This window comes from Panicum virgatum, chromosome 4N, assembly GCF_016808335.1.
Source record: "Panicum virgatum strain AP13 chromosome 4N, P.virgatum_v5, whole genome shotgun sequence".
Taxonomy (NCBI): Eukaryota; Viridiplantae; Streptophyta; class Magnoliopsida; order Poales; family Poaceae; genus Panicum; species Panicum virgatum.
In genome coordinates this window covers 17,538,642-17,551,177 of record NC_053148.1, presented here as the reverse complement: position 1 = coordinate 17,551,177, position 12,536 = coordinate 17,538,642, and the positions used below count along the sequence as shown (strand labels likewise).

At 45.3% G+C, this 12,536-nt stretch overlaps 1 protein-coding gene across 1 annotated transcript; it reads right to left on the bottom strand.

Moving 5' to 3' along the window:
• Positions 1–1,671: 1,671 nt before the first annotated feature.
• LOC120670390 (beta-glucosidase 30-like) lies at positions 1,672–5,196 on the bottom strand. The gene is made up of 7 exons (XM_039950476.1): positions 4,965–5,196; positions 4,750–4,816; positions 4,585–4,643; positions 4,402–4,477; positions 3,289–3,366; positions 2,980–3,067; positions 1,672–2,871 (listed from the first exon to the last, which is right to left on the bottom strand). Exons 1-7 carry the CDS (start codon positions 5,112–5,114, stop codon positions 1,869–1,871), a joined length of 1,521 nt encoding a protein of 506 aa, XP_039806410.1. The 5' UTR covers positions 5,115–5,196; the 3' UTR covers positions 1,672–1,868.
• Positions 5,197–12,536: the final 7,340 nt, after the last annotated feature.

Below are 12,536 nucleotides of genomic sequence, written 5' to 3'. Positions count from 1 at the left end.
ATCGTCTGATTGTCTACTGGCACTAGGATTTGAACCATCCTTTGACATAGCCTTCTTAGCCTTTTCAGCAGACTTCTTATTTGGCATGTGCCATCTATTCAAAATTACCCTTCCTTATCGTTTTGGTAAGCCCATAACACTCGAGACTGTAATCCTTCCTTGTCGCTGAATAGTCTCAAATTATTGCGGGTTTTGCATGGGCAATGTATTCTCTGCATCTTCTCATTTCTTGTGTGGTTCTCTGCAGCTTGAATGAATATATTAAATTCTAGATGAAAAAAGGCGTCCATCCTTCGTGCATTGTATATTAATATCCTATCCATCTATGAGCAGCAACAAATAATTTTAATGGATTAAAGCAATCACTTCAGTAATTTGGTAAATAAATGATGTATAATTTAACATGTACTAAATGAAAAAAATCAAAACCCAACTATTATTGTACCACTAATTAAATCTTAGGAAAAAAATCTATCATGCGTTTGTGTAAATATAGAAAAATAAATAAATTCTTCCTCTCTATCCTCCATGGATCTATAAAATAATTTACTTGGGAATCAGGCTTAAACTTATAGATCGAGTAAAAATGATTACATAATCTTGTTGTCCTACTAAAGTAACATAGTTTTATCCAAATGTTTCAGGCAAATGGAGCCCGAATGGCCATAAAGATATACTTCTATATATGCATAGAAATTGGAAAAAGTCAATTTAACATGTACTAACTTAAAAAACCAAAACTCAAACTATTATTGTACCAATAAATAATGGGAAAAAACTATCATGCATTTGTGTAAATATAGAAAATAAATTCCTCTCTCTCTCTCTCCTCCATGACTCTAGAAATTTTTTTACTTGGGAATGAGGCTAAAACATATAGATTGAGCCCAAATGATTTAATAATATTGTTCTCCTACAAAAGTAGCTCAACTTCATCCAAAAATTTAAGAAAAATGGAGCCCCAAATGGCAAATCCACGTATGAAAATCTAGATCTAGGTAGAGGCAATAGAGTTCCATTTGAACCTTAAAGCAACAAAAAAAGCTTAGAAAAGATATGGAATTAGTATAACTTACCTCCGGTAACCCTCAACTTGAAGAAAATCAAGTTTTAAACCTTCCCTCACCTTTTTAATTTTTTTGGATTTTCGGGCAGCACCTTCTCTGAGCAAATAATGGGTTGTCAACAGGAGGAAGAAGAGTGGTCTCCTACTTTGTCAGCCATTTTTAGGGGCAGGAGGGTGGTGACCCGCCCCTAAAAATAGGATTTATAGAGACAGGTGGGAGGGGGTGAATGGTGAACCACCCCTATAAATACAATTTTCAGAGACGCGCCGCTAAGAAATAGCATCCATTCTCAACCGCCCCTAAAATGATATTTACAGGAACAGGTCAAGTACCATAGTAGCTCTACTCTGTTTGTAGAAGTGGATGACAATTTGATAATCCGCCTCTGAAAAAATGTGACGTGCTATGAATCATTTTTGTTGTAGTGACCTATACTACTATAATAATATATATAATAGATTTATTTATATCGTGGGATGTTCCTATATTAATCATTTTCAAACACTAGTATAGATCAATATTGTGCATCATAAAAATCTCAAAATCAGTTGATCAAAGCCTTTATTTCACAACTTTATTTGGTTTATTCTGATTGAGGAACTGATTAACTGAATTACAATACACACGTACGTTTGACTGACAGATATATAGCTCTCCGCAGTGAGCTTTATTCCCTCTTTCTCTGCGAGACACTCTCGGAGACAGCCAGCTCCTCGGAAACAAATGCCATGGCAACACCCAGATGTTGAAAAAAGAGGTCGATCAATGTGGATGGACTCTCCAGACCAGAAAAGGATCTATCTATCGCTTGAGGAAGTTCTCGATCCAGTAGCTTGACTCCTTCCGGTAGCGCTTGAGGCCATTGAGGCGGTCGATGAAGATGAGGCCGAATCGGTCGAGGTAGCCGTCGCCCCACTCGAAGCAGTCCATGAAGGTCCACATGAAGTAGCCCTTGACGTTGGCGCCGTCCCTGATGGCGTGGTTCACGAACTGCAGGTGCTTGGCGTGGAACTCGATCCTGTGCCCGTCCTTGAGCGCCTCCGCGAGTGGCAGCGTCGCGTTGTTCCCCTCGGCGATGCCGTTCTCCGTGACGTACAACACCGGGTTGCCGTACCGCCGGCTGGTGTAGAGCAGGAGCTCCCGGAGGCCGGCGGAGTAGTTGAAGGAGACGGACACGAACTCCGGCTTGCCGATGGGCACGCCGTTGCGGAAGCCGGAGGTGTTGGCGCGGGCGTCGGTGTCGTACGACTGCCGGAGCTTGTTGGCCGGCGGCACGGCGGTGGTGAAGTAGGTGGTGTAGTAGTTGACGCCGATGAAGTCATAGGAGCCCCTGACGAGCCGCGCCTGTTCCGGCGTGAACCGGGGCAGCCGGGCGCCGAGGTACCCGGCCATGGTGCCCGGGTACGCGCCGTGCACGATGGGGTCGAGGAACCAGCCGAGCATGAAGTCGAGGCTGCGGCGCACGGCGGTGCGGTCGGCGGAGGAGTTGGTGGCGGGGACGAACCAGTGGGAGACCACGGTGACGCCAATCTGCCCGCGCTGCGCCTTCTGGTACCGGGCGCGGTAGAGCGCCACGGCCTGGGCGTGGGCGAGGAGGATGTGGTGCGTCACGACGTAGGGCTCCCGCGCCGAGTCGCCGGGGAAGCAGGACGTGGAGACGTGTGGCGAGCAGCGGCCGGGGGCGAAGGCCCCCGCGGAGTAGCCACGCTCCGCGTACGTCCAGGGCTCGTTGAAGGTGGTCCAGTCCATGACGCGGTCGCCGAACTCCATGAAGCAGACCTCGGCGAAGTCCACGTAGTCCTTGCTGCGCCACTCAGATCAGATCATCACGTCGATATCGCGCACATTATTACATTATTACACTCTCCGGATCGGAGCCATTAATTAAGCAACTTAATTGCGATCACCGTACATGATGTTCTCACTGAGGAAGCCTCCGTACTTCTCCTCCAAGGCCAGGGGCGTGTCCCAGTGGAAGATGGTGACGAATGGCCGCAGTCCTGGCGATGAAAATGATTTCTTTTTTGTTAATGTTATCCACTACACTTTTTGAAGGAAAATGCATGCTCTGTTCGCTCCTGTACTTATGATTCATAAGTTAATTAGGATTGATCTTGCACTGCATGCATGCAGTAGGATGGATCCATGTATATATATAGACACACACTGCATGCATGCAGTAGGATGGATGCAAAAGGGTGATGAATTAGGCAGTCGACACCTTTGGCGATGACTTCGTTGATGAGGTTGTTGTAGAAGGCCACGCCCTCTTTGTTGATTCCTCCACTTAGGGAACCATCTGCAGAAAGCACACGTGACGACACAGAAACAACAAAACTATTCTCTCATCTCATGAAATTTTCCTCCTCCCTCTTTATAATTACCTACTATATCAGCAAATTTATTGTGTAACATAATTTAATGCTTAGCAAACTCTCTTTAAAATCTCCACTGATGTGACTCAGTAAATTAACTGTGTGTGACATAAAATTCAATGCTTAGAAATCTCTTTATAATATCTCCACTGCGACTCACGAGCTACATGCTCCCTCCGCCTGTGCCGTGGGGTCGTGTGCCTCAAGGGGCACATGCTTGTTGTCTTTATTGTTCCGTCAAAAACAGTTTAGATTTGAATGCCAACCTCTATTTCAATACCGTAAATAAAACGTAGATCTTTTCCATAAGTGATTTTAAATGGTTCATCATGTTCTAATCTAGATCGATGGTCGTTTAATATTTTCGTTGGCCCCAAAGTAGGATGGCGCACTACTATAAAAGACGATTTGTACGAAAGTCCTGTTCTTTCCGGAGGCGGCTCAAAAAATAACCAACTCCTACAAAAGGAGTGGGATTATTGTAACATGACCTGCCTCAAAATATATTTTAGGCCAGTCGTGACCACCTCTAAAAAATAATAGCTATTTTCAGAGGCCATAACCGGCTTGGCTTGGTATTCGTAGGGGCGGATAATGTTTTTTCATGGACATATACTAGCATTACCCACCCCTCTAAACGGATTTCTAGGGGTGGGTAATGGCGTCATCCGCTCCGTCCTACAAATCAATTTTCAAAGTTGTGTGTATATTTCATCAAAAAAATTGTACCTCTGCTATATAGCAGAGGAGGTTGTGCTTGGTTGGTTGGGATATTTTTATTCTTTTTTATTTTTCTATTTTAATTTTTTATTTTCTCAAAATTGATTTTTAATTAAGGAACGGGCACGTTATCCGCTCTGCAAACCGATGTAGTTGTGGGTACCCCATCTGCTCCTACCAATGGTGTTTTGATTCGTCTCTAAAAATCGATTTTGTAGTCCATGTTCAGGGGTGCTCACTTGGCAAGATCCTGCTCCAAGCAATGGAGAACCGGAAGGAGTCCATGTTCATGTCCTTGAGGAGTTGCACATCCCCCTGCATGCGGTTAAACAGTTTTGGTCAGTTTCGCTGGTCGACACGCCACATGGTCAGTGTTTTTAGACCAAAGACCAAACAAATGCTAGGTCAGTGTCGGTCATCACCTTGTATCGATGGTACATGTCAAGTGCCACGTCGCCGTTATCGTTGTTCAAGATTTTTCCTGCAAACGTTTTAGTAGCCGTCAGAAGGTGCCCGGTTCAGTGCGTGCAACAGCTCGATCTCCTAGCTAGTAACGACCAGGAAGAGAGAGAGTCGTCCAGATCGACCTGGGATGTGGGTGAACTTGTCCCATATGCTAAGCCCTTTGCCTCCTTCCTTGTATGCTCCCTCGTACTGCAAGACACCAACTTGTTCATCAGATAACAACAGTCTGTTTCTGACTAGAAGTGCTTGCACGCAGCGGCTTGCTCATAGACATTTAGTAAGATATAATTAAGAGTGAAATAAAAGGAGTTGCAGGAACATAAATATAGCACATCACCTGGTACGCCGCCGAGCCGGTGCCGAAGATGAAGTCCTTGGGGAAGCTGTGCCTGCTGAACTTGGCATGCGTGCCGTCGCAGGCGAGAGCTGCGACGAGGAGCACAGCGGACAGGAGCCGCTTCGCCGCCATTCCGGTCCGGGCACCCATCCCCAAAGCTAATGCCGGAACGGACGGTTGGCTCCGTCCTCGACCCCGGCCTGGCCCAGGATTTGCTGCTGCACTCTCAGTCCCGTCTTTTTTTTCTTTATGCATTTTTTTAAAAAAAATTACCAAAGTTTTTTTTGGATGCATTTTGTACCCCGAGCTTTTTTCGTTTTGAATGCAAAAAGTTTTTTTACCCAACTTTTGTTTTCTCAATTTGTTTCTCAAAATTTTCTCTTTTGAATATTTTCTCATCAAAAATTTTCTATCAATCTAAAATTTCTCATGAAATTTTTTTCTGAAATCAGAAAACGACAAAGGTATTACTAAAAAATGAAAAAAATCAACCGTACGGTCGCCCGTAAACTAGCATGCCTCTTGCAATGGAATGTTGGATTGGATGATGATTACAGTATTGATATTACCTGATGATCCGGGGCAGATGATAACAATGGAATGTATGGAGTTATTAGTGAGGCGGAGCATGCTCAAACTGTTAAAAACAAAACAAAAGAAAACAAAACGTGTATATATATATACCGCCCCCGGTAGCAAAGCCACTAGTATGACGAGTCATGCGGCCGCCATACCTGGTGGCCAACGAACACCCCAACGTTAGTTCATGCGAGATTCAGCTACCATGGAAACAGAGGTATGTTCGCTTAGAAATTGGTGGAATAAGATAAAATTTTTAGAACATCTCCAACAAAATTAGTCATCTCTCTCTCCATACTAAAATATATTCTTTTGGTAATGGGAGGTGCTCATGCAGATTAGCAATTCCATTGCTAATTTCTAAACCTTTTTAGTGATTGCCAAAACACACCTCTATCTTCCTCAAATGTAGGGGCATTCCTCCCTGCACCCTATCCATTGAGTAATCTGCTACAGTACTGACTACCAAAAAATAAATAATATTATTAATAATGGAGAGAAAAAATATATAGAATGTGAGAGATAATAAGTAATCCGCTGGAATGCTCTTAGACTTTAGATTTTGGGGAAAATATATAGAATATGAGAGAAAAAAATTGATGTACAAAGGCGTTGTTGCTTGTCGGTTCCGTCACCTTCGATTACCTCCGTGATTCCTTGTCCTCCGCCGCTCCGCGGTGTAGGTAAATGGCTCCGCCGTGACACTGCCCCCATTGAGACAAAGTCGTCTTCGCCGTTGCCGATGGCGGGGTCGGCTTGGTCGATTGGATGGAGCAAAACACCTTGATGCCTTGATGTCACAGCGAGCAGGATGGCGGTTATTCAGCCATCAAGTCAAACAGTGCATCACTACGGGACACAGGGCCTTTGCCGTGTGCCAAATTCACACGGCAAAGCCCGGTTTGCACACGGCAAAGTCTTTGCCGTGTGTAGTACACGGTAAAGCCCCCACGGCAACCAAGCATCGGCAAAGGGTCTCTTTGCCATGGGCTTTTTGTCGGGCACACGACAAAGGCTTCGCCGTGTGTGACAACAACACTCGGCAAATATTTTTCAGAAAAGTAAAAAAAACAATGGCAGCCGCTGCCGCCACCATGCCGGCCACCACCACCATGCCGCCGGCTGCCGTCACCCGTGATCGGGCCGTCGCCCTAGGCCGCGGCCAGCCAAGAGAGGAGGGGAGGGGGCGGCGCCCGCAAGCCCCCGCCGGCCGCTGCCGCCCGTGGCCGAGCTGTCGCCCGGGGCCGTGCCGCCACAGGCCACCGCCGCCCGGGGTCGCACCGCCGCACGTGGCCGGGCCGTCGTCCGGGGCCGCGCCGCCGCCGGTCGCCGCCGCCCGTGGCCGCCGCGGGAGGCTGCGCCGTCGCCGCCCGAGGCCGCCGGGGCCGCCGCGCGATGACACCGGGGCCGCCGTGCGATGACGCGCCGCCGCCGCCGAGGCCACCCGCGCGCGCATGCCGGGGGCGCGCCGGCCGCCGCTGCAGGGAAGGAGAGAGGCGCACGGGAGAGGGAAGAAGAAGGCTGCTGGTGGGGATGGATCCGTGGGAAGGTGTTTTAGCCAATAGGAAGCCTTCGTTTCAAAGACCTAGATTGCTGACATGGCGAGTTGTGTTTCTTTGATTATCTTATACTGTATTTTTGGATAGACAAATGAGCTCAAATAAAAAAGTACTCAACTAGAAAGTTTTAGATGTCAACGAGCTTTACAACTTTGGTATAGAACTTAATTACATCCGAAGCCATTTGAAATTTTTTAAAATTTTCAAATTTGAAATCAGATTGCTAATAATGTACTTTTGAAGTACTAAACAATCTCAAATAAAAAAGTTTTCAATTACAAAGATTTATATTTTATTGAGTTGTACAACTTTGATATATAACTTATTTACATCCGAGGTCATTTGAATATTTTATAATTTATGATTTCAAATTAGATAACTTATAATAATATTTTAAAATACTAAATAATCTCAATACGAAAGTTGACAACTACAAAGTTTTAGATTTCATTGAGCTGTACGACTTTGGTATAAAAAAGTTTATATTCAAATAATACATTCACTAACTCTATCATATCTAATCACACATATACTTCTTATGAGATGTTTCAATTTTGTAAACATCAACATGATAAAGTGTGCGAAATTTTCTCAACTTTTTATCACAGCATCCACGTGTGATACATCACATCAAGACAAATCTCATGATTTTCAGACTTCATTTGCTATTTTTAGAATTTTAAAATAATTTGGACACACATTCGTTGCGTGTTTTCTGGACAAGATGTTAAAAATTTCTTTTTATTTCATGTGTAAGGCCTCAAATTGGACTAAATAACATGAATATAATTTTTTCGCTACTTTTATTCTATTATTTGAGTCACTTGCGGTTCAAATTTGACTTGATTAAAAAATTGCTTGAAATACAATAAATTAGTTAAATATAGTAAAATAATTTAAAAATATACCAAATTTTAACATGGAGTACTAAATGTTGTATGTAGAGGGTAGAAAAAGTTTCGAGGTAAGAAGTGAAAAAAAAATTATTGACTTTGCCGTGTGCAAAAAAAATACAGTCTTTACTGTGTGCCAGCACACGGCAAAGCATGGATTTTGCCGTGTGCTTTTTTTTTTGCCGTGCGTTTTCGTCGGGCACACGGCAAAGACCTAAGCACACGGCAAACTAGCGATTTCCCGTAGTGCATCTTGCAATTGGAGCCTCTGCTTCCTTCAGAGTCTAATATCCAAACTCAACCCGTGCTCCCGTGAGTATTAGAAATTTTATTAAATAACCAAGGCTCATAGCTAGAATTGATTACTTGTGCCCACTAACCCGCGCTATTGCACGACATGAGCATTTTTTTAGGAGACAGTAGGGATTTTATGCCCTACTGATTATATATTAAATAAAGAAAAGTTCAGTACACTTAAGTGAAAAAAAAACGAAAAAGATAAATCGAATTGCATGAGATTGTCTAGCCATTGGACATCAGAAGAGATTTGATTGCTGGGGCTCGAAGAGTTGCCCAGTGGAACTCGTGTCCAAAAAGTCTATCTGCTACCTCAAAGGAGGTTTGGCAATTTCTGAAGGTGAGATCATTCCGAGCCATCCAGATGCTCAGGCCAAGCATATGATTATCGTCACGAAGAAAGTTTCCTGTGATGGAGGGAGTGGGAGAAAAAATAGCAACTTTCAAAACATTTCAGTCCAAAACTTATTTTTTTGTCACCCCGCAACTCTTACTTTCACACACCACACCTATATTTTCAACCCTAATGTGACCGTTGACTGAACTCGACCGGCTCCCAAGCTTAGCGCCATGCTTCCCCCACCCTCCCCATCACCCAACCTCACGGCGTGGCTCCACGAGTCCGCGGTACCGCCTGTGCTGCTACCCCGATCCACCTTTCACCACGCACTGAAGCGCCATCGCCCGGCCTTGCGGCGTGGTTCCGCAGTCCCGCCCGTGTCGCTCCTCTCATCCACCTCACGACACCGCGCTTCCCCCGCCCGGCCCCCACCCCCGCCATCACCTAGCCTCAGACCACTTCCGCAGTTCCGCTTCATCAAAATCGAGATCCCGAGCTAATAATGTCGCGGCACGGCTGCCGGATTCAGCACCGGAGGCTCTCGTCGGCGGAGACGGCCGTGGGCACAGGGATCCTCGGTCGCCGTGACCAATCGTTGCTCCCAGCACGTACTGCTGATTCGAGCTTCATTCAAAAGCTCAGCCATGGCTGACAACGTTTAGAGGAGCTCGAAGACATGTGCCCTTCCTTCTCTGTTATTTCTTGGCCAGCCAAAGTAAGCCTATAAGCCCAAAGTACAACCCTATACGAACCCAAGCAACCACAAACACCGAAAATATTAGCATTCTTTGAGTCAGTTGGCGTAATTGGGACATAAGTCCTATCTTGAAATAATGAGCAACTGACACGGCCATTTCACGACCAGAAGATTTGAAGAAGTATGTGCAGCATTCAAATTGTTTGTTATGGGAAATCACCCAAAGCATATCATGTGTTTGCAAGCTATTAATCATGTCGATCAGTGTGATCATTTTGAACTTAGCTTATCTATGTAATCTAGGAAATCTTGAATTGTTTTGCTAAACTATTTATAGTTAGGTGCGTGGCGCATGTATATCTATGCTAGTTTGTTAAATATAAAGTAAAATGCACGATTGGTCCTCAAACACCACCGGATTTCCTCATTTCGCCGTGTGCCAGGGGCACACGGCGAAGCCCATTTAGCACACGGCGAAAAATTCGCCGTGGGTGGCCGACAGCGAAGCGCCGACGGCAGCCGCTCCCATGGCGAAGAGAGTGTTCGCCGTGTGTCAAATATCGGGCACACGGCGAACACATTCGCCGTGTATTATTCGTGGCACACGGCGAAATAAAGGTCACAAACGGCGTCGGCCGGAGTTTACGGGGGCGGGGTCAACTTCGCCGTGTGTTAGCCGTGTGACACACGGTGAAGATTAGAAACTTCGCCGTGCGCCGCGGGCCCGGGGCACACGGCGAAGGGGAGAGGTTTGCCGTGAGCCTAGATTTTGACACACGGCGTAGTCCTGGTTGGGGCCCAGGTGGCAGCATACTTCGCCGTGTGCCAGGTCCCGCGGCACATGGCAAAGGATAGTCAGTTCGCCATGTGCCATGGGCTTGGCACACGGCAAAGTGACCAGAAACAACCTGTTTTTTTTTGTTTTTCGCGTTTAAAGTACCTACTCAAACCATATATCATTGATCATATATCACAACAAGCACATGCAATATATATATCATGACAAACCACAAATTCACAAGTCAACGCATAAATTAAGTTCACAAGTTTACAAATCCACAAATCCTTATTGAAAATCCTCCTAGAATCATTAAGTATACATCCATAGAGGCACAAATTAACAAGTTCATGGCTGAGGTGGGTCATCGAATGGCGGTGGGGCGTTGAGATGATGTGGCAACATGTTTTGTACGCCCGGCGATAATTCTGGCGTATTCGAGGCCGCCGATAGATTCTGCAAAAAATGTAAGACAGTAAATTGCAGGTGAGACAAAGACCAAGTTCTCAAGTTATAATTCATGAGAGGAGATTAAAAATCCAACCGTTGTAGAGAGTTCGAAGCAGGTAAAGGGGCAGATGTAAAAAGAGCAACTCAATCTTGCAAGGAAAAACTTTATCCAAGAATATAACTTTAGCCTAGCTTCTTTTAGCTTGGTGTCAAGATAATGCATGAAACCATGAAACCATATCTCCGGACTTTAACTTACTTATATAAACAGTTTCATCTATAAATGCCAAAAATGTTGAAATTTGTACTACAATTTATTATTAACATTGAATTTGGATTTCAGGTAGCATAAATCATTTTAATCCGAGGACACTTTCAGCTGTGGATTTTGTAGCTCCTATATTGGGTGCTCCAAATAAACAATACTCCCTCTATTGGAAATACAATTTGCTTTAGAACATTCCTATATATACCATAGGGCTGCCCTCTACCCTCGGATGACGCACTAGCAAATCTGTGTAGACCGCTTTTAGTCTAATGCTCAATAGAAGTTCAAACTTTCATTGAAATACCTGATTTCGAATTCCTATGATAATGCATCTTGTAATTCGAAACTTCAGTTTCGAATTTGATTTGCAAAACTAGATCGACCAAATTACCGCAAACGAAAATCAAGATACTCATCGGAGGAGTAGTAGGAGCAGGAGCCACAAGGAATTGCATGGCTGGGATGGGATTACCCATTTGGACAGAAAGACTTCGAATGTAGTTGTACATCTGGGCCATCTCGGCCGCCTGCTTCTGCTCGTTCTCTTGTCGTAATCTCTTCTCTTCGGCCAACGCCGCCTCGTATGCCGCCTTTTGCGCTAGCATTTGGTTCTACAATATTTCATGACAATGTTACAATGCAAATCAAATATATGTACAAAATGAACGAACTATGAATAAATAAGAAATAACTTGAATTTCCTGCACTTGGAGCTGCGACGCAGACAGCCGTGGGCGTATGGCCGGGCTATTGGCCGTGGTCCTCGCTCGAATCTGGGAGAGGGTGGGAGTGCTGGCCGTGTCTACAAGGCCGTCGCCAACATAGTAGCGCCCATGTTTCTTGCCTCCTCCCGCCCTCATAATGACTTCTCCATCAAGGGGCTGGGTCCTCGGATTCCAGTCTGGCCCATGGACCTGTCTTCCCATCTCTGTGTACGCCTGGATACGACTGTGGACGGACGGGTTGCTGTACACCGAGGGCGGGTCGTCAGGGTTGTTGGTGACGTTGGATGTCGCCTTGCCCTTGCGGGCCAGAGCCCATCCCATGAATGGGGGGCACTCCTGGCCTTGATGTGAGGACAACTGCGAAAAAGGAAAAAGTTGATTACCAATTATGCTGAATTGAACGTTAGATTAGAGAAATGAGTCTGTGTAGTGTGTACCTATCTAGCCCTGTACTCGTCGTTGTTGAGCCTACCTTGGTGGTGCGCTGGACCTGGCATCAGCAATCGCCGCTGACGGCCGGCATCGTGCTTCTCCTGCCACTCCGGGTCGAACCACTTGTCCACTATGCGCTCCCAGCACACGGTATCATTACGACACCACCACGCAGGAACCTACACGTGATCAAATGCATGACAAGTAAGAAGATAGACATTTAATGATGTTTTTAATCTCAAAATAAATTTAAACTTACCTGTAAGTATTGCTCTCGGGTCAGCTTCAACTCTCTTGCCTCAGGCTTCCCGATCTTCTGCTTTTGGAAAAGTGCACAAAAGTTGATGACGCACTGGACTTGCGCCTCATAATACATGTCCTCGTATCCCTCATTACACTTGTAAAAATCCTGCATATAAAGACAATGGATCATGTCATCATTGAAAAAATATTGAATGAATGTGATGTATTCACCATTTTTTGACAGAAAAAACTTACCCAGAGCTCGCCCTTTACCCGCTCCGCCTTGTTCTCAAAGGCTCTGCCGCTCCGAT

Bases quoted from the DNA above. Each gene is read 5' to 3' on its own strand.
- LOC120670390 (XM_039950476.1), bottom strand. From the start codon at position 5,114: ATGGGTGCCCGGACCGGAATGGCGGCGAAGCGGCTCCTGTCCGCTGTG. The intron at 3,367-4,401 runs GTGAGCACCCCT...TGCTTTCTGCAG, and splicing joins TTGGAGCAGGATCTTGCCAA to ATGGTTCCCTAAGTGGAGGA. The intron at 2,872-2,979 runs GTACGGTGATCG...TGAGTGGCGCAG, and splicing joins TTCCTCAGTGAGAACATCAT to CAAGGACTACGTGGACTTCG.